Raw genomic sequence first — 25,700 nt, 5'->3', positions numbered from 1 at the left:
ACAGTGGATCAGTACATTTTCCAAAAAGTCAAAGTAGCCTTTTCTTCTTTTTCCCATTTTAACAAGTAATGGTAACTCATAGTAACAAGCTCATTAATGCAGCAAAAAGCCCTTTTTTAATGACCTCGAGTAACAGAACTGACAATAACAAGGCATAAGAGATATTTCCCCCTGCATACTTAAGCAGATAATTAGAAAGCACATTGTGTTAAAAGGCGTTTGTTCAGTGAAAATGACCTTCCTGCCTCATTGACTTTCCCTCCACACAGCCACAAAAGATCAGTGAGGATATGGCGGAGTCGTGCGCAGGCCCCTCAGAGTGAGGCAATCTGCTTACAAAGACTCTTTTTTTCCCATTAGGGCCTGCTAGATATGAATAGTCTTCCCACAATATTTCATTAGCCAGAGCCCAGCGACAGGGAATACAGCAGCAGCAGGCAAGCTCACCGAGGTGCTTGGTATGAGAGGAAAACCGCAATACACAATGTCCTAGATTCAAACCCCCAAGCCCTGTTTTTAGCACAATCAATGCATGTAGGTCATTTCAAACAGTTTTTCAAAAAGTGTCAGAATCGTGGTTCAGAAAGGCAGACTGTGAAAATTGGCATTAAATTGATGTGAGCGGTGTATACCCCGCCGTGGTGAGCAGTGATAAGTCATTGAAGTAATAAAGCACATTATCCTGCGGCGGTAGGTAGGACAGAGATGACACCGGTCGGGGGAGGGAAGGAGAGGACGCGCACTCCCAGGCATCATTAAGAGGAAGTCAAGGTCAATCCGATCATGTAAAGATACGTCTGTGTATGTGTTGTTTTGCTATAAGCTCTCTATACAGATTGCAGCACAGGCACTCGCTTCGGTCACTGCTCTGCTTCTACTAGGGGTACTAATGGAGGTCTACCTGCTGGGTAAACATACAAAGAGGAGGTCTCTTGTGATCAAAACTCAAGAGGGCAGTAAAAAGAAATTAAAAAATACACAAGTCTTAATTCTCAACTATTTCTCTCTCAAATTAAACTCAGAGTGAGTATCTGAAATGTTGTTGATATGTTATGCTGCTGTTAATAACTCTGATAAATACTTGTTTCTAATCGGTCAATACTCACTCTTGCAACTGTGTGAATTCTTCATTGAACACCACTGCTAAGAAGACCAGTGCAGTGCTAACCATGTGACTCTAATCCAGGGATGTTGATAGATTTTAAATGAGTCACAGGGACCCACAGTAGTGGTCTGAGCTGGTCCCTGGTAAACTTAAAGGGTCCCAAATAATATTTTTGCTTTCAGAGAGGTTGTGGTTATTAAGGTATTAATTACAAATATATATATTCAGGTATTTTCTAAATGTACCTGACACAAAATGAATCATTTAATATTATTTTATATTCAGAGAAATATGTTACATCTTTTTTTTGTTGGCCTTTTCAAAATGTTGTCGAGAGAAAACAGGAAGCTGCTGGTAAGAGGAGAATCACAGACACACTTAGTCATGGCAGGTGTGTGTCTAACATGAGTCTGGTCCTGCTGGAGGTTTCTGCCTGTTAAAGGAAGTTTGTCCTTGCCACTGTAACTTGCTAAATGCTGCAAAGTGCTCTGCTCATGGTGGATTAAGATGAGATCAGACCTGATCAGTCCTGTCTGTAAGAGGGGACTGGATCTTGATGTTGGGTCTTTGTTAACAACATAACATAGAGTACGGTCTAGACCTGCTCTGTTTGGAAAGAGTCTTCAGATAACGTTTGTTTTGATCTGGCGCTAGACAAATAGAGAATGATTGACATCATCTGAACATAAAACAAATATTGTGGTGTATGCATTATCTTTTAAAGCCATTTCAGATAAATACAAATAACACGCTAAAGAATTTGTACCTCAGAGCCAATACTGTTTTGTGTCTGATAGTTCTCCAGCTGTCCCCACCATTCTAAAACCAAAACACAACAAACTAAAGATGAATCCTTTTTACTCCTGTCTACTTTTAAAAGGGATGCATGAGCCGTACCTTACAAAAGTCATAATCAGGAAGCTTTTATATGAGAACAATACATTTTCAAAGTCCCAAACTTAGTATGATCAGCATACTATAATGGAAAAGTACAAGATTAATATACAATTTGGATGCATTTATTCATTTCTATTTGAAATCATTATTATTGTCATTATTATTATTATTATTTTTTTTTCATTAATTAATTGATTTACTTATCTTATTGTTTTTGTTTTCAAGTCATTCAGCATATATGTTTAGGTGCCTTCATGTACATCATCTCTTCTATCGTTATTTTTCACTCCCTCATATATTGATTTTATTCATTCCTTGTTTCCTTTCAAAGAAAAACATCCCTTGTTGTCCCAGTTGTTTACATTGATCCTCTGTACATATTGTGTAAAAAATAAACAGCTTTGATAAAAACAACAACACAAAATTTGAGCTGCCCACTCTGAATGTGATACCTGAGAAAAATGGCATCTGTGTGAATGTGTTTTTTCAAGTTTAGTTTAAGTAATGTAATGTCATTTTTCAACAATCCTTCCTCCCCCATTTTTGTCCCGGAGCCAAACCGTCCTACAGAGTCCAGTCCAGGACACAGAGAGAACTCTCTCTCCATCAAAAGCATCTTTAATAAATGAGAGTGCTGTCTCAAGATCTGCTCTGTCTTCAGCACGACATGTGGCTTTCACCGCTCTGTCCTTTCAATGGCATTGCTATTGTTGTGCCACCTACACACTCCAACCCACTGCTGAATGCAGGAGCTTTGTGTGATTGTGAAAGGAACTTGTTGGAAAATCACTACCTGCTTGAAAACAGTGGCTGCTTCATGTTGAGGGTACGTGTGAAAAGCTTAATTAAATAACTAACCTTCACAACAGCAGATTTTTACACACAGAACATCATACATTGATGACACAAGACAGGAGGTGTCAGGGTGCTAATGTGAGCTGAGGAGAGTGTTTCTGTGTTTTCATACATGCAATAGTCTACACTCTATATTTTAATCATTTCTAGTTCTATTTTTGGCTCAGAAATTTATCAAAACACTTCAAGTATTGTCACTGAAATAAAAGGTCAAACTTGAGCAGACTGTATAATACATGGACGTAGTCTTCGTGATGTCTTCCACATAGACTGTAAAAAATATGGACGTAGGATCCGTGACGTCACCCATCTGTTTCTGAAGAGCTGTTTTGAGACCAATCGGCTGCGGCAGCCATATTGCTTCTGTCGAGCCAGTGTGACGTAAAGAGGCGGGCTTTGAGCCTCCTAGCCAACAGCTGCAGTGTTCCCACAGGCAGCTGTGCCTCTCATTGGAAGACTAGTAATCTCAATATCTTCTAAATTACCAAATTAGAAAAAAATTCACCCCTCTCACAGTGAGAGGACATCGAGAAATTAGCTATTCAGACTACACTCATCTTTTGTACCAGGCTGTAAACATGTTTATTAATGCTGCAAAGATCGTCTTTTCCCCATTCTATGTATGTGACTTCCGGTACTTCCGGAGCCAGCCTCAAGCGGATCCTCGATGAACTGCAGCTTTTAACACTTCCGCATTGGACTCATATTTTTAGACCGGAGGTTGCCGCTTGGTCTTCCATTTGTTCCTGAAGCAGAATTTTGAAGCCTATCGTCTGTGGTTGCCATATTGGAAATGCTGACTCAACCTAACTTTCGGTCAACCTAGCATGAAGAAAAGACGTGGATTTGAGGCGGGCCTTTAGCCTCCTCGCTAACAGCTACAGTGTGCTAGTGTGTCAGTCAAGTCAGTTGTTATCTTAACATCTTCTATACAACTGAGTTATTAAAAGTTCACCCCTGTGCTGCAAGAAATTAGCTAAATCAGACCAAAATCTGTGTTTGTGCCAGGCTGTAAACATGTTTATTTCTGCTTTTTTGAATGGGTGTGTATGTGGTTTCCAGTACTTCCAGAGCAAGCCTCAAGTGGACACTCTAGGAACTGCAGTTTTTAGCACTTCCACATCAGCTTAATTTCTCACAACAAGAGGTTGCCGCTCGGTCAATTGCCATTAATCTTCCATTTTCAACCTTAAGTGCTTTATATTGTGATGGTTCGATCCTATTGTGTTCTCGTGTTACCAAAATGATTGAAAAATATTTTATTTTTTATGTGCTTTTTTTGTAATTACATTTTTGGGCAACTTTTGCCTTTAAAATCCTGCGGATGGTTTATAAAGCACTGAATGGTTTAGGCCCAAAATACATTGCTGATCTGCTGCTACTTTATGAACCACCTCAACCTCTGAGGTCATCAGGTACTGGTCTGCTTTCAGTCCTTAAGAGTCAGAACGAAACATGATGAAGCAGCGTTTAGTCATTATGCACCACATATCTGGAACACACTCCCTGAAAGCTGCAGGTCTGCTCCAACTCTCACCTCTTTTAAATCAAAGATTAAGACCTTTTTATTTGCCACTGCCTTCCTATCTTAGCTCATTTTAACCCACTTTAAATGCAAATTTTATTTTTATTTTTAACATATTTCTAATTTTCCTTTTCTTTTCTGTTTTATTATATTTGTCATTTTAATTGTGCTCTTTTCTGCTTGTCTGAATGTCTCCAATGCTTTTAATGTTTTAATGTAAAGCACATTGAGTTGCCCTTGTGTATGAAATGCGCTATACAGATAAAGTTGCCTTGCATTGCCTTAATGGATAGGATAGCTGAAGAGAGACAGGAAATGTGGGGAGCAGAGAGCGGCGGAAGACATGCAGCAAAAAGCCGGGGCCAGGAGTTGGACCGGCGGCCGCTGCAATGAGGGCTTTAGCCTCTGTATATGGGGCACATGCTTAGACCGCCAGGCCACCAGTGCCCAGAAAAATATTTCATTTCAAACTATTACTTGTTAAAGATGTAATGTATGCAGATTCATTTTATTAATTACCAACAATTATGTCCACTACCAGTCAAAAGTTTGGAAACACCTTCTCATTCAAGGGTTTGTATTTATTTTAATTATAGTAAACACTGTAGATTAATACTGAAGACATCAACACTATGAAAGAACATATATGGAATTATTTAATCAACAAAAAAGTGTTAAACAAAGCAGAATATGTTTTAAATTTTAGATTCTGTAAAGTAGCCCCCTTTTTCCTTCATGACAGCTTCGCACACTCTTGGTATTCTCTCAGTCTGCTTCATGAAGTGGTCTCCTGGAATGGTTTCTAATTAACATGAGCCTTGTCAAGAGTTCATTTGTAGAATGACTTGCCTTCTTAATGTGTTTGAGACCATCAGTTGTGTTGTTCAGAGGTAGGGTTAGTACACAATGGATAGCCCTATTTGACTACTGTTGTAATCCAGTATTATGGTGGGACCAGATTATTTCATAGTTTTGATGTCTTCAGTATTAATCTACAATGTTGAAAATAGTTAAAATAAATAAAAACCATTGAATGAGAAGGTGTGTCCAAACTTTTGACTGGTAGTGTACATAGAATTTCTCTTCCTTAATGTAGAGTGTCTTGCGTAAGTATTCATCCCAGCTTGGGAACTTTCCATGTTTTCATGTTACAGCTGCAAATTAGAATGAATTTCATTGGAGATTTATGACCAAAAACATAATACTGCATCATTTTAAGCTGGATGTGTGATAACTACATGGTGTTCAACATTATTTAGAAATAAAAACATGGAAAGCTCTGAGTGCTGTGCTGCAAAACCCCTAATCAAGAGCAGATGCAACTTGCTTCCTCTTTGTTTCTACGTTAACTACTTTTTGGACTCCATTTGAATTCCATTTTGTTGCAGTATAATATGGAAAAAGTCATAGAAGTAAACTAAATAAACTAGGTTGTAATAATGTATGACTGATTTAAACGTGTCATTAAATGTCTTGACGTTTGTCACTCAACGCTCTTACCTGCGATCATGTCGTCCACCGTGCTCATCTTGAGCAGCACCTGCTGGATGAGGCCCACCTCGGTGCTGGTCTGCAGGTTGCGGACGCTCTTGCGAAGGATGGCGGTGAACATGCTCCATATCTCTGCCTGGCACGTCACCTCGCAGTGGGACAGCAGCTCCACCATGCAGCCGATGCTCTCTGCCTCCTGGATGATGAAGTTCATCTCCAGGTCAAACTCGCCGCCCACCAGCTGGAGGAGGAAGAGGAGGAGGAGGAGGAGGAGGAAGAGGAGTGGGAGGAAGAGAGGTAGGGGGAATGTTTTGAAAGGAGGAAGTGGTAGGAAATTGGATAGTGGAAGTGTTTGGATATTGGGGGAGGATGATGAAGCAAGAGGGAGGAGAGGGAGAAAAAAAGAGAGAATGATTTAGTGAAGCATTTAACCTGGTGTCTGCAGGAGAGGTAAGCCTGGCTTCTGATGGATGCTGATTGTGGTTGGAGAAGCATTTCTTCTGCCGGGGGCCGCACACACTGCAGCGAATAAATGTCCTTCATCTTTGCACACACACGCGCACACACACACACACACACACACACACAATGCCATTTCCTCTTCAGCTTTCTGTGTGAGAAGCACAGCACTCTACTCTGTGAACTACAAACGCTCTCAAAACACAGCAGGCACAAAAAATGGCCCCCTCTGCTGCCTCAGAAACACACACACAACCACAAACACACACACACACACACACACACACACACACACTGATTAATGCACATTTCAGTCCATGTCCTCTCAGATAGCATTAGTCAGAGGACGCCATACTTTCAAAATCCAGTGCAAATGTTCTGTCTCCTAATGGCTGCTGCACTATAATTACTTGTTATAGTACAGCCTGCAAATCACTGTGACTCACACACACGCACACGCACACGCACACACACACACACACACACACACACACACACACACACACACACACACACTGGCTGTTCACTTATGTACCACATGAACACCAGCATACCCACGCAGTTCATCCTCAGCAAACTACACTATCCAGGAAACGGTAGCCATGGCAACCGGTAAGCTAAGAAGTGCACCATTGAGGTTATTTAATCACACGGTGCAGAAACATGCAATAAGTTAGGAAAAGGTAGCAGATGAAGAGATTAACCAGAAGAAATGAAGACATGCCTCCATGAAAAGGATAAACATGGAAGTCAGTGTGAACTCTGAGGACGACAATAAAGGAGAAGTCAAGCAGGGGAGCGTGTTTCACAGAGCGATGAAGAGCAGAGTCACGCGCCGCTATTGGCTTTTCTGAAGAGGTGTCAGAGCCGGAGAGGAGCAGGGCAAAGTTTGATTCTGATCCAGTCAATGGTTAAAGAAAAAGTGAATCTGCTCTGTGTAATCAAAGGAGGATCATCCCGTCTGTGCACGCTCTTATCTTAATGAGATCAGCGTGACTTGTTTTCATTTAACAACACTGTTTGCCAAAAGAAGCTGAAGGAAAATAAGACGACATAAAATAGAGAGTGGATATATTCAAGATTTGTTTGTGTGTCGTATTGCATAACAGAGAGAAGTGCTGGCATGAACAGGGATAACTCAGCTAAAGCAGTAAATGATTAAAAGCTCTTCAGTTTAGAATAATCATTCAGATCAGATTTACTGATAGAAGGTATTTGCTTTATAATACTTTCTTTTTAAAAGTAATACTTTATACTAAGGAGAAGAAGAGAGACAGGGGAGCAGAGTGCTGGAAAGACGTGTTGTGGAAGTTTTCTGCTTCTGGTGAAGAATGAAATACAGACTTCTCTTTTCATTTTCTTTGCGAAGAAAAGGTCAATCAACACACGAGCGGTCAGAATGAAGAAAGACCCCGAACATGGGGAGACTTAAACCTTTATACCTGAGTAACGCCCCCTAAGGTATGTTTCACACCCTTTTGTCTGCTGCAGGTATCAGCATCGGGACAGGGTTTTGTATCCAGGCGGTATCTTGGTGAGAAAGCAGGAGGTGGGCATCTCAAGTAGTTGAAAGGAATTGAAATTATAATTACACTTGCAGCAAAATTGTCCAGGCTGGGAGTCGAACCAGCGACTGCTGCCTCTGTATGTAGGGCGCACTTACACCGGTAGGCCACCGGTGCCCCGAAAATATGTTTTTTTAATGTTAGAAAAATGTTAAGCTGTCTGTCCCGTTGAAAGTTACTAACCATTGACCTTCCTGGAGTCACTGCCGTAGACTAGGGATGGACAATCCAAGCGGAAATACTATTCGATAATCATTGGCATCTATTCTAAGATTATTCGAATAATCATCTGTCTTGATCTTTATGTCAGTATATCTGTGACGTGTGTGTTTACATTTTACAGCCATGCTCAGCGGAGAAATAGCAGCGACTGTCACTAATGTTTTCTTCTTCTTTTGATAATTAATGCAGTTTGCATTATTCTTCTTCTGCTGTTAGCAAACAGCTTTAAGACGCTCTATAGCACCCATCTGGCAGTAATACCCTATTACAACCAGGCACCGGTAAAAACAATGAAAAATTACTTCTAAAATTAGAAAATATATGAAGTAACTCTTCAATTTTTACAAAATGAACGAATATTGGAAAATCATTGTCCATCCCTATTGTAGACATCGTCCTGCTTGCTGTGGATGTGCTGGACTCAGCGGCAACAGCTACTACTACTATTGGTCCCATCACTATCATCTCTCTCTCCCTTTTATTCTCCTCTATCCAGTCCCTCCAGGATTTCGCGGGACTTTTTTGTGATTGTTGCGTCCCAAAAAGCCTGAATTTGCGACAGCTTTTTGAAAAAATTGCGGTGAAAGTTGCGATTTTTTTTTTGTGCTTTTTTCCCCCAATAACATCTCAGGGGCAAATAAATACGCTAAATTACAGTTGTTTTTAGAAAACCTTCTTGATGTGGCCACTGTGAATGTGTTTTGATTCTCTTTATTCACAGAAAAATGCCATGAAAGGGCTGTATTTCACATTTATGACGGTCCCTGAATGCACCTCGCAGTGACAGAGGCACAGACAGTCAGTTCACGGCACTCTGAAATTAATCTGCATCTTTGTTGACCAGGAGTTGATCCAAACTTACTAAATGTGTCTGATGTTTCACCAAACTGGATTAAATCAAGCTGTAGATGCAGAGCTTTTTACGGTGATGGCGGCAACAACGTCAAACAGCAAATAGTAAACAGACGTCCCCTGGTTGTGTCTTTGTCACTAACGCACACCGGGGAGTAAAAATCATCAATGAAGATGAGACAGATGCATGGAGGTGAGGAGAGCTGGTTCATGAAGTACACCTGCTGCAGGTAGGTGACCAAGCGAACACTGAGCCCCTCAATCTATAAATAACAACGTTGTCATGTTCACTTGTCCTGCCTGCTGTCCTCTCTCTTTTCACCCGTTCTCTGTGCGTGTTTTGTTGTTGAAAAGTGCCGATCAAGTGAGGACTTACGTTTATGTTCCTAGGAAGTGAAATTGATGACAAAACTGATGACGTACAGGGGCTGAGATTAAGGTAATTGGTCAAAGTTGCGTGAAAGTTGCGTTGATTGTATAAAATTGCAAGGCCGCGAAAAAATCGCGCTGATTGGTTGAATTTGCGTTGATAGTTGCGATCGCGAAATCGCAACTTCCTGGAGGGACTGTCTATCCCTCTTTCCAACCCCAACTCAGTCATGGCAGATGTGTGTCTAACACGAGTCTGGTCCTGCTGGAGGTTTCTGCCTGTTAAAGGAAGTTTGTCCTTGCCACTGTAACTTGCTAAATACTGCAAAGTGCTCTACTCATGGTGGATTAAGATGAGATCAGACTGAGTCCTGTCTGTAAGATGGGACTGGATCTTATCCTGTCTTGATGTTGGATCTTTGTTAATAATATAACATAGAGTATGGTCTAGACCTGCTGTTTGTTGTGATTTGGCCCTATATAAATAAGGTTGATTGATTAATTGTCCAGGTATACAGCTTAGATACTGAGGACAGTACACAAGCACTGTTAACAAGACCAACATACTAATTAAACACACTAACATGTAGCCACCCAAGCTTTTACAGTCTCCATAACAGCAAATCAATCTACAAGCTAGAGGTTAGCGACCAGGCTGCTGTATTGATAAAAATAACAACCAGAACAGGTTTCATGTGGAATAGACTTCGAGCATGTGACTGATCTGTCACTTGAGTTGCCTGCTCACTAAACAGATAGAAGTGTCAGCCTTAAACCATCTATACCATCCCCAAAGTCCTGATCCATCAGGAGCAGGGGAGCCCCTCACTGGAAGACAGAGAGCATGGAGGCCAAAGGATGTCTCCTTGATGGGGCTTTGTAGAATATCGATATAAAACGGTACATTAGCTGCAGCAATTATGACCCACACCAACATTCATCACATGATGGCCCATCGACAGACCTGTTCTCGGCAGCAGTGGGGCCGGTTAGATAACGCATTAGGCTCTGTAAACTGTGGCTCTTCTCTAGCTTCACGTTTGACTTTGTGATTGATCTGCTCGTAGATTTAGGTCTCTGTCAACAAAGCAACACTTCTAAAAAAAGGAACACAGCCGCCTTGTTGCTCCACTTTCTTCCCATCCCTATCCCTCTCGTCGGACAGACTAACTACGCCTCATTTTTCACTTTCATCCGGCCTCTTTCTCTCTCAGTCAAGTGAATTGATCCGGTACACTCAGCGAACGCACCAGACCAGATTAGAGAAGAACTCCTGAACAAGGCATGGAATAAAAGGAGGAAGAATTAATTCATCCCACGTCGAATTTTTCCCTGCTCCTCTGAGGTTCCCAATTACAGAGCTCGCTGGGGACTGCGTCCTCCAACATCTATATAACCTGCCGAGTGAAGATGCTCGACACACCACGCAACTGAAGCTTCGGGGGGAAGACAGCGCAGAAAGTCTTTGTAGGAACTTACTCCCAGATTCAACTTGAGCACGGAGAAAAAACACACATCCCCAGGGCATCCACCGACACATGTACAGCAGGAGCTTAATCTCTCCACGCTCGTACTTCCTACTCGTGTGCTGAACATCACAGCGAGATGAGAGGGTGATGCAAACGATGGCAACGAATTGGGTCTCGTGACAAACAGTAGTGAGGAAAAGGAGAGCAGGCCGGTTGAGGAAGATGAGGGAGTGGCTAGATAACATCTCTATTCTCAATCAGAAGCTACATCTGGAAAGGGAATTTAAAACATTGGTGACTCTATCAACCATCTACAATAAGCTGACAGGTCTGAGACTTGCTCCCCTTGACAGAATAAAAGCTGCTTGGGAACAGGATCTGGGCCTTTCACTTTCAGAGCATGCCTGGGACTCTGTCCTTAAACTGGTGAATTCAACACCCCTTTGTGTTCGCCACTGCCTGTTGCAGTTCAAAGTTGTGCACAGGGCCCATATATGTAAAGCCATATATGTTATCCTAATGTCAGCCCCTACTGTGACAAATGTAAGATAGGTGAGGCCTCCCTTATCCACATGTTCTGGACGTGTCCCAGTCTGGAAAAATTCTGGAGAGAGGTGTTTCTGACCTTGTCTCAAATTCTTGACTTCAATTTAGAGCCGAACCCTCTGGTGGCCATTTTTGGCACTACTGGAGAGGATGATGTGCGTCTGACTCCATTTAAAAGTCGCACTCTGGCTTTTTCATCGCTCTTAGCCAGGCGTGCAGTTTTGCTGAGATGGAGGGATGCTGCCCTGCCCACCCACAGTCAGTGGCTGAAGGATATCATGTCGTGCTTAAACCTTGAAAAGATCCGTTATTCAGTCACTGGCTGCAGTAACAAGTTTAATCAAATGTGGGGACCTTTCATGGAGCACTTTCAGCAACTTCAGTCAATTTAAGAAGCACCCTCCTTCTTTGTCTCGGTCTTTGACCTTACAATTATTATAGTACAGTCTTTTTATTTTTCTTATTTTTATTTGTTTACACTCTTTATTCTATGTATTCTAGGGGTGCAACGGATCAAAAAACTCACGGTTCGGATCGGATCACGGTTTTGAGTCACGGATCGGATCATTTTTCGGATCAGCAATAAAAAAATAAAAATAAAAAAAAGAAGACAAGACAAATATAACTTGTCCTCCATTTATTTTGTAAAACCCTTGTAAACTTTTGCCCATTAAATAAAAACAACATTCAACTCAAAATGTACAGCATGTGCAAAGCACCCTATCTGTGGGCCCAGTCCTGCCTCATTCACTGCATTTCATGGCATGGCAAGTGAAGGAGCAGAAGAACTTCAAAAGTTTCACTCCATTCTTCTTTCATTTGCTGATTTTCACCGTCCACTTTTCTTTGAGCTGCAAACTTGGAACACACCGTTTTCGTGCATTCTAGGGTCCGACAGCTGGCAAAGTGCCAACATGCGAACTGCTCCAGAAACAAAGTTAAAAATTGCACTCGCAGCAGTGGACTCTAAGTGACCCAGTAACAGCCTGTCTGCGTATCATTGACATGGAGACAAGTCCTGGTAAACACGGGGTGACCCGACCAAAACACAGAGTGAAGGAATAACAGTTCGAGGACCACAAATAGGCGGCCGGATGCGGGCCGCGGGCCGCGTATTGACGGCCTCTGGTCTAGTGGGTGCTCGACGGAGTTTCATAACGTGGCTCAAGCACATTCAGCATTCACTGTATTTCACAGGGAAAACAAAATGCTCCCATACATGTGACTTACAAGATGCAGGAGGTTTTTCAAGTCCCTCTGCTCCTTCACTTGCCATGACAACAGCTGCGCTTGACGAGTGAGTGTGGATTGAACATGCGGTCATCACGTGAACACGCGCAACTTTTTTCATCAACCGATCCGCGGACCACGTCCGTGCCGAACCGTGGAGAGGCATCCGTACGGATCACGGATCAACGATGATCCGTTGCACCACTAATGTATTCCCACCCAATTATTGTTATGTCTAGTACCTTTGTAATCCTCGAAAATAACTGATGACCTGACTTCCAGCACTTGAACACTGTTTACTCCAGGACTGTTTTTTACTAAATGTTTGCACCATTGAGCCCCTATACAGACATTGGGACTGTTGGGTTATGAGGGATGGGTTTTGTGTTAGAACCAGCTGATCCCATCGTGTAGTTTTCTGTGTACATTTGTCTATTTGTTTGTGTGAAAATCAATAAAAATTATTGAAGTAAAAAACAAACATTGGTGACTCTAGCTGGACAAAGAAGAACTAGGTGACAAGAAGAAAGGAGGAAGAAGGTGCAAAGAAAGAAGAAGGAAATCATCTAGGATATAAAAATGACACATGAAATATATGTTCTCTATTTCATGTGGCTTCCATAAAAGTGATAGATGCAGGAACGTTTCCTGCCATTATTTGCTCGAGCAGGGCTTTTAATTGATGTATAAATAAACACGCTGCCTTGATGGCAATATAAACAAGCAGCTCAAGCACACTTGAGCACACTCCAGCAGCAGCATCATCACCGCCACCATGCACACGGACAAAAGATGACTAATTAGTTTTACGAAGAAACATGCTTCCTTTGCATAAACACTCATAACCTTTGCTTTCCCCATGTGACCGCAGTGTCAGATGATCTCACACCCCGCCTCAGCGTCTCAAACCCACTGGGGGAAAGTTCTCACAAAAGAGACCAGTAATCGCATCATTGAGCGTGCACAAGGAGGCCTCTACTACCCTGTGTGGTTAAAGAAAGCCCACTCATAAACGGGGACCCACATTATGGCACACGCCGCAGGGGGAGGGGGATTGGCAGTGATGCCCTCTCTCTGCAATTTGAGGCAATTTGAGTCCTGACCTCGTCGTCCTCTTGGCAACTGGTCGGGTAAGTTTGTTTTGGCACCATCATGCAATGATTGCTCCCCAAGTGCAGCACTCATGTTCCATTCATACAAAACAAAGAGGAGAAACCGGCGGGTAAGTCAACCTGTTTTCAAGCAGCTGGAGAGGAAGCGGCAACCTCCTTCCCACAACTGGTGTTTTCAGCGCTTCGTGTTCATATGACGGTTTACATTTAAAGCTGGATCGTGTTCGTACTTATACCAACTGTGTGTGTCTTACCTACTATATATAAAATATGCAGTTGTAGTCAAAGTGCAGTAAAGAAAACACACTCAAGACTGCATACTCTTGAAATATCATATTTGACTTGTATTATGACTGGATATAATATTTTATTCATTTCTTGCTTCAAAGCTTAAAGTGTTATGTTTAACCTTGAAACACATTCAGTAAGAGTCTGAAATGTAAGAACATCTCCCACTGGACTTATCACTGATGACTAATCTCTTTGAATTGTAGAGTATTTATGGGTCTGAGAGTCCGTCTATCAGCCAGACACCACTGTATCTCACTGTTTTACTCTCTGGATCCTCGTTCAGATACAGCCCTGCACACATACATACGTGCAACCTTTCATCCCTGATCCCACATTTCTAATCCTGCCCAGACCAGTTCTGCAGTGCGGTTTCATTCAGACCCTAAAGGGAAGCTGGCCCTCAGCTTGGCATCACTCTGACCATGTCAGTGAGGTGGGAGCTTAAGGAGGTTGCGGGGGTCAGTGCCAGGACTGTTTTCACACCACAAAGAGCTTATATGAGCAGGCAGCTCGACCAGCCAAGACCAGCTCGGTATAACAAACACCGCCTCTGTCTACACTGACCCTTTCTCACCACCACTCACAAACAGTCCTGGGTCCTACAGTGAAATAGGTCACTGGTCAGTGCCTCTAAAAATCAACAGTATTCTGCATTGGCTAGAAAAATGAGTGTTTTATTGAGCTGTATGAAAACATGCACGGCACAACAGCTCTCCAAAAGTTAGGCAAGAACTTTTATAGCTCCCCCTGGTGACTGGATGCAGTTTAACCATAGAGCCTGGCTTCTCCATTATAACAGATGGGACATGGATCAAACTAGAAAACTTAAATACAAGTCAAATACATTTATCTCTAGTTCTTGTCATGTTGATTTATGTCCAAGTGTTTATTTACTCAATAAGTTTGGTTTTAATTCATGATCTGATACCAAAAAGAGAGGAAGTGAGATCAGGACTGCCGGATCTGTTGAAATACACGCTCCAGCATTCTTTAACGGATTAGCAAAGTAGAGAATACAGAACAAACTTTCTATAACCATAAGTGTTAACTTTAAATACACACATGAATCTGTTCTGCTGTGGACCGTACCGACCTGAAGCTCTCTTAGCATATATCCATGATATGTCAGCACCAGGAGGAAAAAGAAACGAGCCATCCTCATGAATATACAGTCAATGGTGTTTTATAATTCGCCCTTTAAACAAAGGGAAACTTCAACCCCTGATTTTATGATCTCTTGCCTCTAACAGACAGGCTGTTGTGAGATGAACCTTAAAAGCGGTCACGCTCTCTCAGTCTGGGTTACTGCTGTGACCTCTATGCTGAAGTATCACCTTATTGATTGGTATGGTGAACTTGTTGCCCACAAAAGCCCATTTGTACATCCAGCAGATGTAGAGCAGTTGAACATATGTGGTGTAAAGTTTCAGATTGAATGTAAGCTAATTATTAACTATCGTGTAGCTCCGGTCTCTGGTAACTCTTTGGTATACAGCTCTGGAAAACATTAAAAGACCACTGCAAAATGATCAGTTTCTCTGATTTTACTATTTAAAGGGTATGTGTTTGAGTAAAATGAATATTTTTGTTATATTCTACAAACTACTGACAACATTTCCTGCAAATTCCAAATAAAAATATTAGCATTTAGAGCATTTATTTGCAGAAAATGACAAAAAAGGTCAAAACGACAGAAAAGATGTTTTCAGTCCTCAAATAATGCAAAGAAAACAAGTTCAGATTCAATTTAAAATCACACAATACAAATGTTTTGACTTGGGAAGAGTTCAGAAATCAATATTTGGTAAATAAACCTGATTTTCAATCACAGCTTTCATGCGTCTTGCCAAACGGCAACCACCAGTCTTAAAATATGAAGCCCATGCTGAAGTGTTATAAACTGCAGTTCCTTGAGTGTCCACTTGAGGCTGGCTGCAGAAACATCAGAAACCACATACACACCCATTCAAAGAAGACGATCTTTACAGCAATAATAAACATGTCTACAGCCTGGTTCAAAAAACGATTTCGTTCTGAGTAGCTCATTTTTTTCTTGGCACACATGTTTTTTCATAACGAACAGTTTTGAAGATATTTAGATTACGAGTTCTCACACAGCTGACTTGACTGACAGGCGGTAACACTGTAGCTGTTGGCGAGGAGGCTCAAAGCCCGCCTCTTTACCTCACACTAGCTCAACAGACATGAGGCTGAGTTCAGCATTTCCAATATGGCTCCCGCTGACGATTGGCTTCAAAACAGCGCTTCAGAAACAAAAGGGTGACGTCACGGATACTACGTCCATTTATTATACAGACTATGGTCTTGGCACGCTCTCAACCAGTCTTTTCATTGCTGTTGAGTGACTTTATGACACTCCTGGCCCAAAAATTCAAACAGCTCAGCTTTGTTAGCTTTGTAAAGTTAAAACATAAGTATTGTGTTATTTAAAAATGAATATCAACTTGTTTTATTTGCATTATTTGAGGTCTGAAATCATCTTTTTTGATATTTTTACATTGTTTTTTCCTTTTGCGCAAATAAAGGCTCTAAATGCTAATATTTTTATTTTGAATTTGGGAGAAATGTTGTCAGTAGTTTATAGAATAAAACAAATATGTTTATTTTACTCAAACACATACATATAAATCAGAAAAAATGATTATATTTATTTTTTCCAGACAAACAAACCCTTTTACCTGCTGATCAGATAGGGTTTCTAAAGTTTTGTGGCTACAAAAAGCTTTCATATGACACATAAAAAGGATGTTATAACATCAGTAAGAGGGAATAAGGACAGGAAGTTGAGCAGTGGGACTGTAAAACAATGAGTTAAAGCTCTATAAGCTGCATAAAGCTAAAGGAAAGCTGCAGATCCAGTTGATGATCCTTGTAATATTTGTCATAGTGAGCTCCCTTTTATATCTCCTTAAACACACAGCTGAGTAAAGATGAGGAGAAGATTTTGCATGAGGTAATATAAATGAATGTTGGCCTGATGTAAAGCGCTGTCTTTGTTGTCTCTGCACACTAAACACCCCGACACTCCATCACAATACTTCTTCATTTGCTCACGCTGGAGGAAAGCGATTATCCATCACACCACAAGAGGTTTCTTGTCGAACTGAATGTATTCCCCTTCCTCCTTTCAGAGAATAAATGAACAACCATTACTGAGATTTTAAGCAATTGATAGCATCTGTGTTATTCTGTATGACTGAAAAGTAGGGCAATTCTCTTGGACTGCTTTAAATGAGTATCTGGTTCCCTCAGGTCTACTCGTGCTAAAAATATAGCCATGCAACCTTTATAGTTGATTTGTTTTATAAATTATAGTACTATTTTATTCTGCATGAGGGAGAGGGCGAGCCTGCCAGGTAACTTATCAAGTCGCAGAATTATTTCAAGCATTGAAAATCGGACGGGGCGTTTCGCCATATGCTTGAATTAGTATTTTATCCAGCGTTGTATCGTTGGTTTTCTGATTATGTATGAGCTCAAATATTTGAATATGACCTCGCCATGCCTTGTGTTTATACTGCGGGTTCTGACCTCATTAAGTCTGGCCTTTAAATACCACTTTTCTCAAATGGTTTCTTAAGGGTGCTGCATAAACTATAATTACTATTATTCAACTGAAAACGATCTCCTACAGTCCCACCACAGTCTATTATGCGGTGCTGCAATGGCACATCAAATGAGCCATTATGCCGGATGATTACTGCGACTCACTGTTGAATATTGAATGACTCTCAGGGCCAAAGCTGGCAAAAAGAGGCACCTGTTGCTCATTACGGCCGTCAGAGATGACAGGTCAGCGAGGCGAGTGGACGGTCAATAGCCACCTCCTCTGCCTCTGCGCATTCAATTGAGCCTTTTGGAGCTGGCATCATCAATATGCAACTTCAAAGCCTCTGGGAGTGCGCTGGGAGAGGTGTGAGAGTGTGTTTTTCCGCTGTGTGTGTGTATGCGACTGCGTGTGTGTGTGTGGCTCATTACTCATTTGTGTCCCCTGAGTGAGCAGCGGCCATTCAGTCCCTTTGTGCGCCGAACGAGAGAGGAGACGAGAGGCCCATCTAGACATGAGATCACAGATTATATACTTAACGCTTCGCCAAGAGGGCTCAACAGAGCGCAGGAAGAGCAAAATTGGAGGAGAGTGAGGAAAAAAGAGAGAGGGAGAAAAACAAACAAGAGAAAGGACGGTGAGATCTGAAAAAAGGGAGGAGAAAACAGAGTGTGAGAGAGCAAAGAGAGATGGAGAAAGAGAATGAGGGCGAGACGGCGGCTAAATGCTATTGTGCCCTCTTATCAGGACGGCAGAGCGCTTTTATTGCTTACAGCTGCACAATGTGCAGCGTAGGGTTTAGTGCTTTGGTGATGACCATAGCAAATCTCTAAAAAAGATATGGATTACACCCGGGCTAAACTGGCCACTAAACACTCAATAATCCACATTCTGTTTTCAGCGTGACCTCGTTTCTTTTTTTTTTGTAAACAGCATTGATAAGAGCAGCGGTTAATTTTATCACTGGCTCAGATTCATGCACAGGATAAACTTCTCATAATCTTGGTTTTCACAGGCTTTGGGATCTGTGCAGGGGAGGCTTTTAAAAAAAACACGGAGGACAAATTTATTCAGGGGGGGGGGAAATAAAAAAATCATGTTTGTAATGGTGAGATTCTTCGAGGGCACAGCAACGATAAGATGATTAATTGATTAGTAGAGGATTAATCCCCAACAGTTTTAATATTCAAATAATGGTTTTAGGTCATTTGACTTGGAAATCTGCCAAACATTTGCCGGGTCCAGCTTCTTGGAAGTGAGGATTTTCTACTTTGCATTGCATCACATGATACTAATCTGAATATATTTGGTTTCTATTGGACTTTTGGGTCAGACAAACAAGCGTTTTTGAGGATGTCATTTCAGGTTTTTATCTCCTCAGATGTGAGGGTTTTTACTTGTATTTGTCAGTGTTCATTGAACAGAAGCAAAAAAAAAAAAACATGATTTAAAAAAAACTCCTCTGAGGCGAGCAACAGCATTCTTTTCAATTTTCTTCAGAGTTTCTCTAATTTCCCCCCAAAAATAATTATTGGATAAATGGATGATTAACAAAAAAAGGATTAGCTGAAGCCCTCGGTTATTAATTCCTAAAGTCTGTTGTGATTCTGTTGGAAAGTGTTAAAGCAGGAGAGGAGAATGTTGAAAATTTTGCAGAGGAAAGTGCAGTTTTTGTGTCTGCACCTCCCTCTGTGATTGTGATCAACACTGACATGTTGACTGACTATAGCCTCCAGACACAGAGGAAGGAGGAGGGGGGGCGCCCCCCAGACTGCATTTCCCATGGGCCTTTGTACCAGCGTCTGCACAGATGGCAGATGGGACATACAATGAGACAGTCATTTCACACTAAAGTCAGCAAAATAAACACTATCAGAGAGCAGCGTATGAAATATCAAAGAGGGGTTACGCTTGAGGTTCAGCTTGAAGCTTTTACGTCAGAGTTTACATGAAAAGAGGGAAAGAGAGAGAGAGAGAGAGAGCAGTCTGGGAGAGCGTGGAGAAGCTTTAGGAAGTACACAGAGGAAAAACAAGATTTCAACACACACTGCAGAAACACCCAATGATTACGTAAATCCACTCTGGGGATATAAGGGAGGTTTAGCACAACAGAGGAAGGTTGGTGTGGTAGGGGTGAGGAGGGATGGAAAAATAAAGGGTTGAAGCATCAAAACGACAAAAAAGATGTTTGAAATAGGATGCGAGGGTTTCTCACTACTATCAAAAGAACCAGAGTGCAAAGAGCACCTTTTCAGCTCATGTAGTTCTCATACAGAATAAGCTACATTATGGATGTGTAATGTAATAAACTCTTCTTCTTCTGAACAATGTTACATCTTCTCTTGCAGGTAATACCTCTTAAAGAAAAACTACAACTCTACGGTAATAAACAGACCACTCTAAGCAGGGACGTGACCTCAGTGATGTGAAAGCTCTCTGATGAGACAAATTCTGACAATGTGTAAGGGACCTTAAAGGAAGTCTAGCATAACTACACTGAGTGGCGTTGCACATGTGCAGCATGTCTGAGCGATGAATAATATATCACAAGGCTAATTACTTATCATCCATGGAAGAGAGGTTCCCCAGAGACGGTAATGTCCTTCCACCACTTTGATCCGGTTCAAAATTTGATGAATTGCAGAGTAATTTAACACGGCCATTCATTGTCTTCAGAGGATCAATCCTGCTGGCTTTAGCTGCTCTCAAAAAGCACTGGATAGATCGCTTTGAAATAACAAGAAATCCATGTTCCGTGTAGAAAGAATGGAACCTCTGTGTTTGTAGTTAGTGTTATTTAACAAAAGATAATTCAACAACAAAATATATCCTGCTTTATATTAACAGTCAAAAGTATGAAACAGAAACTTTGTCATAAATTAATCTCTTCAGCCTCCAGTTGACCTCTTGGTACAACACCTGCCTTAGAGCTGCAGTTTCAAGAGGTGAGAATAAAAATAACTCTTCGGTCAGTTTTTATGCTGACTGCTTTAGTATCTCACAGAGAGGTGATGTTTTTAATTTCAGTCTTTTTCTTAAAGAGCTAATAACATCTCAGAGGAGCTTTAGGTTTATGAAGAATATATACCAGTCAAAAGTTTGGACACATTCTCATTCAATGGTTTTTAATTATTTGAATTATTTTCAACATTGTAGATTAATACTGAAGACATCAAAACTATGAAATAATCTGGTTTTGCCATAATCTGGATTACAACCGTAGTCATACAGGGCTATCCATTGTGTGCTAACCCTAGCTCTGAACAACACAACTGATGGTCTCAAACACATTAAGATGGCAAGTCATTCTACAAATGAACTCTTGACAAGGCTCATGTTAATTAGAAACCATTCCAGGAGACCACTTCATGAAGCGGACTGAGAGAATACCAAGAGTGTGCAACGCTGTCATGAAGGAAAAAGGGGGCTACTTTACAGAATCTAAAATATAAAACATGTTCTGGCTTATTTAACACTTTTTTTTTAATTAAATAATTCCATATGTGTTCTTTCATAGTTTTGATGTCTTTGGTATTAATCTACAGTGTTGAAAATAATTAAAATAAATACAAACCCTTGAATGAGAAGGTGTGTCCAAACTTTTGACTGGTGGTGTATACAGCAAAATAAAACATTCCCTTATAACTTAGCTATACTTTGAGTTTAAGGGGAGTAAGTACAGTATATTTAAGCATGCTAACTCGTGAACTATGATAGTGTTGGACTCAGTGGTTAAATCATGCACCCCATGTACTGAGGATATAGTCCTCAAAGCAGACAGTGTAGCCGATCACTGCATGTCATTCCCCACTCACTCACTCACTCACTCTCTCACTCTCTCTCTTGCCCCTACTCTATCCAGTGTTCCATCTCTAAAGAAATGCATAAAAAGACCAAAAATAAACCCCCCCTCAATAAAACATATTTTGAAAATGAGCATAGCTGTATCCTTGATAGCATTTTAGCATGCTGGCATTAGCATTAACCTCTTAGCAGCCTGACAGACCAGCTTTCACTGCTATCACCCTTTACCCTTTGTCTTAATTTCTGCTTCTCTTGTGTTGATTACAATCCTTTTCACGTCCATGATGTGTAGGACAAAAGCTAAAGGGTCATGGGAGTCAGGGGAATCTTCCTCCAACTACTCTTAATGATTGGACTCAGATGTATGGATCCTTGGAGCACATCTCTGGTCCCTGCACATTCCAGGATTCCAGTTAAAGCATTCTTCCAAACACACATTGTTTATTATTTAACGTGCACATGGTATTTTATTACAAGCTACAACTTGAGCTACAATAAAAAACTCTTCAACTAACTTCTGCAAAGTTCTCAGCCAACTTCTTCAACATCAACAGCAACATTGTCCTCACTTCTCTCTGTGAAGCATGAGCCAAGCAATCACAGAGCCAATACACAGGAAATAAGCGGGCTTAAAGGTTCGGTTTAGAGTGCTTATAGGCTCTCCTCTCAAATCGGATTTGCATTTTTCACATGTTTTTCCCTTTCCTTTTTTTGGTTCAACCTTCCTAAATTAACCACAAGACAACTTAAGAATGGGTGAATTTGCGTAACACAATTTAAAACGTGAATAGTATACAAGAAAATGAGATTACATATCTAAGTAATGACATCAGAACTGTTGGCATTCATACATTTCTTCATACATTTCATGAAAGCTCTGTGGGAAGGTTTACAATCTAAATTGGAATGGATTTGCATATTGTACCGCTTCAGTGAAAATTTCCAAATTAAAACTGGGATGGAGAACAGAGTCAGATAATGTGCTCAAATACATTTTATGTATGAGCTCTAATGCAGTGAATAAAAAATGTGCCATTCAAGCCTTAACCATGCCACGGCTTAATTCAGCGTACAAGGAACGACGTGTGTGCATAAACATGGAGACCCGAGGCACAAAGAAAGGCTTGCGTCCAGTCAATTAGTGCGACCTGTCAGAGGCCGTGTGTGAGGAAGGTGACAAATTCCAATCAGGAAACTGCTACCTTCAATTTAACAATTAAGTGCTTTTTGCTTTGTAGTTGTGTTAGATTAAAGGGACAGGCGTTTATGTAGTCGGTGCCAAGAGCTGTACTCGGGGCACGTTTACCACCAAAATAACCATGATTGCGCCTCTGTACATACATCAAAGAAAAGCAAAAGCTATTGAGAGCGCCCATGTATTGGCTTGTCAGTTTTTATTAAAGCTGCCAGAAAACCAAAGAGAGAGAGCTGCATGAAAGAGGAGCGAGTGAGGGCGAGATAACACAGCCGAACCTGCTGAGATCTGTCTTCATAAAAGCCTCTAAAAAGTCTCCAGTTCGCTGCAGACCAGTTCAGTGTGCCTTTTCCCGCCTCCAACATCTGACTCAAAGCTTGTCAAGTGCAAGCATAAAACATACTGCACACACACACACACACACACACACACACATAAGCACACACTCGACAAACTCAGCCAAATGGCACACATACTCAGCATTCAAAGGGCAACAGCCTTTTAAACAATTCATTGCAGAAAGTCTTGTAGGGCTTAGTCATCCCCACAAACACTCTCACTCAGTTCGTCACTAACGCTTTCATAAATGCTGACAACAGCTGCAGCGGGCGATTCACAAGAATGACAACATGAAGCGAGAGAAAAGGGGAGAGAGAGAGAGAGAGGAAGAGCAGGAACTGAAGGAAAATCAGGGAATCTTCCCAATCCAATAATAATGAGGCGCCATTTCATTAGCATATGAGCAGCTCGCGAGGAAACAAATCTAATTTTCAAAGTCTGTTTACCAGAGTGGGAGGCCAAGGAGCTTTAAAGAGAGCAGAGGAGAAAAGGAGAACAGAGGAAGAGCAAAGAGGAAGATTAAGAGAGGAGAGAGAGGCGGAGAGCAAGAAAGTGAGGTCAGACATCTAAAAACGGGGGAAGAGAGGAAATGCGCATCAAAAGAAAGTGGTGTGAATGTGTGCTCAGGAAAAGCAGAGAGAAAAGACAGATTAAGAAGGCAGACAGACATATACAGCAGACTCTTTTCAGCACAACGGACAGCTCCTGCTCCCTCTGCTGACAGCTACACTATGAAAGAAGCTGCAGTAGAAATCCTTCACTACAATCCATTGACACACAGCTGAAATTGCGACCGTTAGAGAAGCTGTATAAATAGCATCAGTGTTTTCAAGGACTAAAAGTCTGTGAAGGCAAAATATAACTCTGACGTGGATGAGTATGACTCTGAAGCTCGGCTGTTTAAAGGCATCGCAACAAAACACAAGCACAGTGTTCACAGCTGATTGTCTCTGAGAGAAATCCAGGTCACAAACACATGTATGTATGCACACACACACACACTTTTCAAGTCAAGTGATCAGGACTCTGACTCCATCCAAATGCAGTTTAAAATGTCTGCCACCTGATTGGCTAAAGAGGCTTAGTAACGGATCTAGCTATAAGCCTTTTCACATGCTATTGGGCAACAAATAATAAATAACAAAAAAGATTTGTTCTGCATCATGAAATGCAACAAATACTAGCATGTTATCCCTCACACTTTCTGTAGTCACCACAATATAAAGACAACAAACAACAGCAGATCATCTGCATACAGTCACACTTCTTATTTGTGTTGTATTATATAGTTTCACTGATAACACTGCAGTAAATTGGTGGTCAAAAACATGGACTGGACTCTAATAGAGTGCAAGAAAATGCAAATAAAAACACAAAACATAACGAGTAATGTATTGTTTATGTAGTGTTTATCATTATAGATCCCCATTAAAAACTATCATCAATGGAAATTTAAATTTCCACTCACACTAGCACTGTCTGAAGTATAAAGATAAAAAAAAATGCACACTTAGAAAGCGGTTAGAATTCATCCTACATGTTTTTATTAATATAGCAGCTCTTTCTGAGTCCCCTTGGAGTTTTAGGCGCTGATAATTTTGTGGATGAGTAACCTTTCATCCTAATGAAACAACAAGAGGCATCTGAAACAAACAACTGGAGAGACCCTGTTGATGCCGCAGCTTCTCTCTTTTGTGTTTCAATGCTGGTTTGTGCCCTAGATAATAGAGTGTACTGCTTAAACCCCTAACAACTTGTTTTACTTTATCTATTGTTCTTCATATTATTTAATCTTTTGATATTAAGTTTTAGTCCCTCTAAATGTTAGCATTGAGGGGGATTTCTATTAATCAGTATGTGTCATCACTGTGAATTATTATTGTTGTATTGGAAAAATTCATAAATACATTTACACAGACAAACAAGATCAAATTAAATGCAGAGTTTAGCTAACATTAGCAGAGCTAGCACCATCAGCCTTTGCTCCTCCTTACAGGTTAACGTCCACAAACCTACTTACAACTGTATCTCAATTTTCTAGATCAAAATACTGCTAAACCGCAACGTGCTATGAGATCTCATCTGTCATCTGTGCTTGTTTACATCCGGGTAGTAGATCATTATAGCATTATGGCAGTAGCTGTTAACTGGAAATAGAGCCCTAGTGGCAAATCACAGCTAAAGCACAACATATGACCAGCATGTCGTGCTTACAATTACAAAAAAGTACTTGATAGTTTAACTGAATAGTTATTCTATAGTGTGACCAGCATGAGTGAGGTCATTCAATTGCTTAACCGACTGAACAGAAACACTCTGACCAAATACACTGTGTGCTGTTACACAGTTAATATGTGTTGATTTTGTTCCTGTTTTATTGTGAGTTTTGGTTTGGTGTTGTCACTTTAAGAGTTACAGGAAGTGTGCCTCAAGTGGTTGGGTCACATGACCTGTGAACAGAAAATGAAGAGGCATTAGAGAACATGGTGGTGTTTTGTTATGGCATTAGTAATCCTCTGACATCTGCCTGAACGTTCTTTGTGCAACTTGTATCTTTATTTGTAGAGGATTATTTTTGGGATAAACATATTTTGTAGTTTGATACTGTGTTACTAAGCTAATGGTAATAAAATAAATAAATAAATAAATAAATAAATAAATAAATAAATAGATAAATAAATAAATAAAAATAAGGTTATGTTAAAAGGATTGAATTCATTTGAGTTGATATATGTATATTTACACTGTATATAAGCAATACTGATATTGTTTTTTGTATATTGTATAGTTTTACCCTTTTCTGAGG

At 40.8% G+C, this 25,700-nt stretch overlaps 1 protein-coding gene across 1 annotated transcript in view; it reads right to left on the bottom strand.

The window, feature by feature from the left end:
- Positions 1-25,700, bottom strand: part of nbeaa (neurobeachin a) — a 146,774-nt gene that overhangs the window by 93,851 nt on the left and 27,223 nt on the right. Inside the window, exon 2 of the mRNA XM_034684399.1 lies at positions 5,883-6,114. Coding sequence (XP_034540290.1) covers positions 5,883-6,114 — 232 coding nt within the window. The remainder of the gene's footprint in view (positions 1-5,882; positions 6,115-25,700) is intronic.

The sequence above is a fragment of the Notolabrus celidotus genome, chromosome 5, assembly GCF_009762535.1.
Source record: "Notolabrus celidotus isolate fNotCel1 chromosome 5, fNotCel1.pri, whole genome shotgun sequence".
Classification (NCBI taxonomy): domain Eukaryota; kingdom Metazoa; phylum Chordata; class Actinopteri; order Labriformes; family Labridae; genus Notolabrus; species Notolabrus celidotus.
Note: the sequence above shows the minus strand (reverse complement) of the source record. Positions and strands in the feature narration are given on the sequence as shown.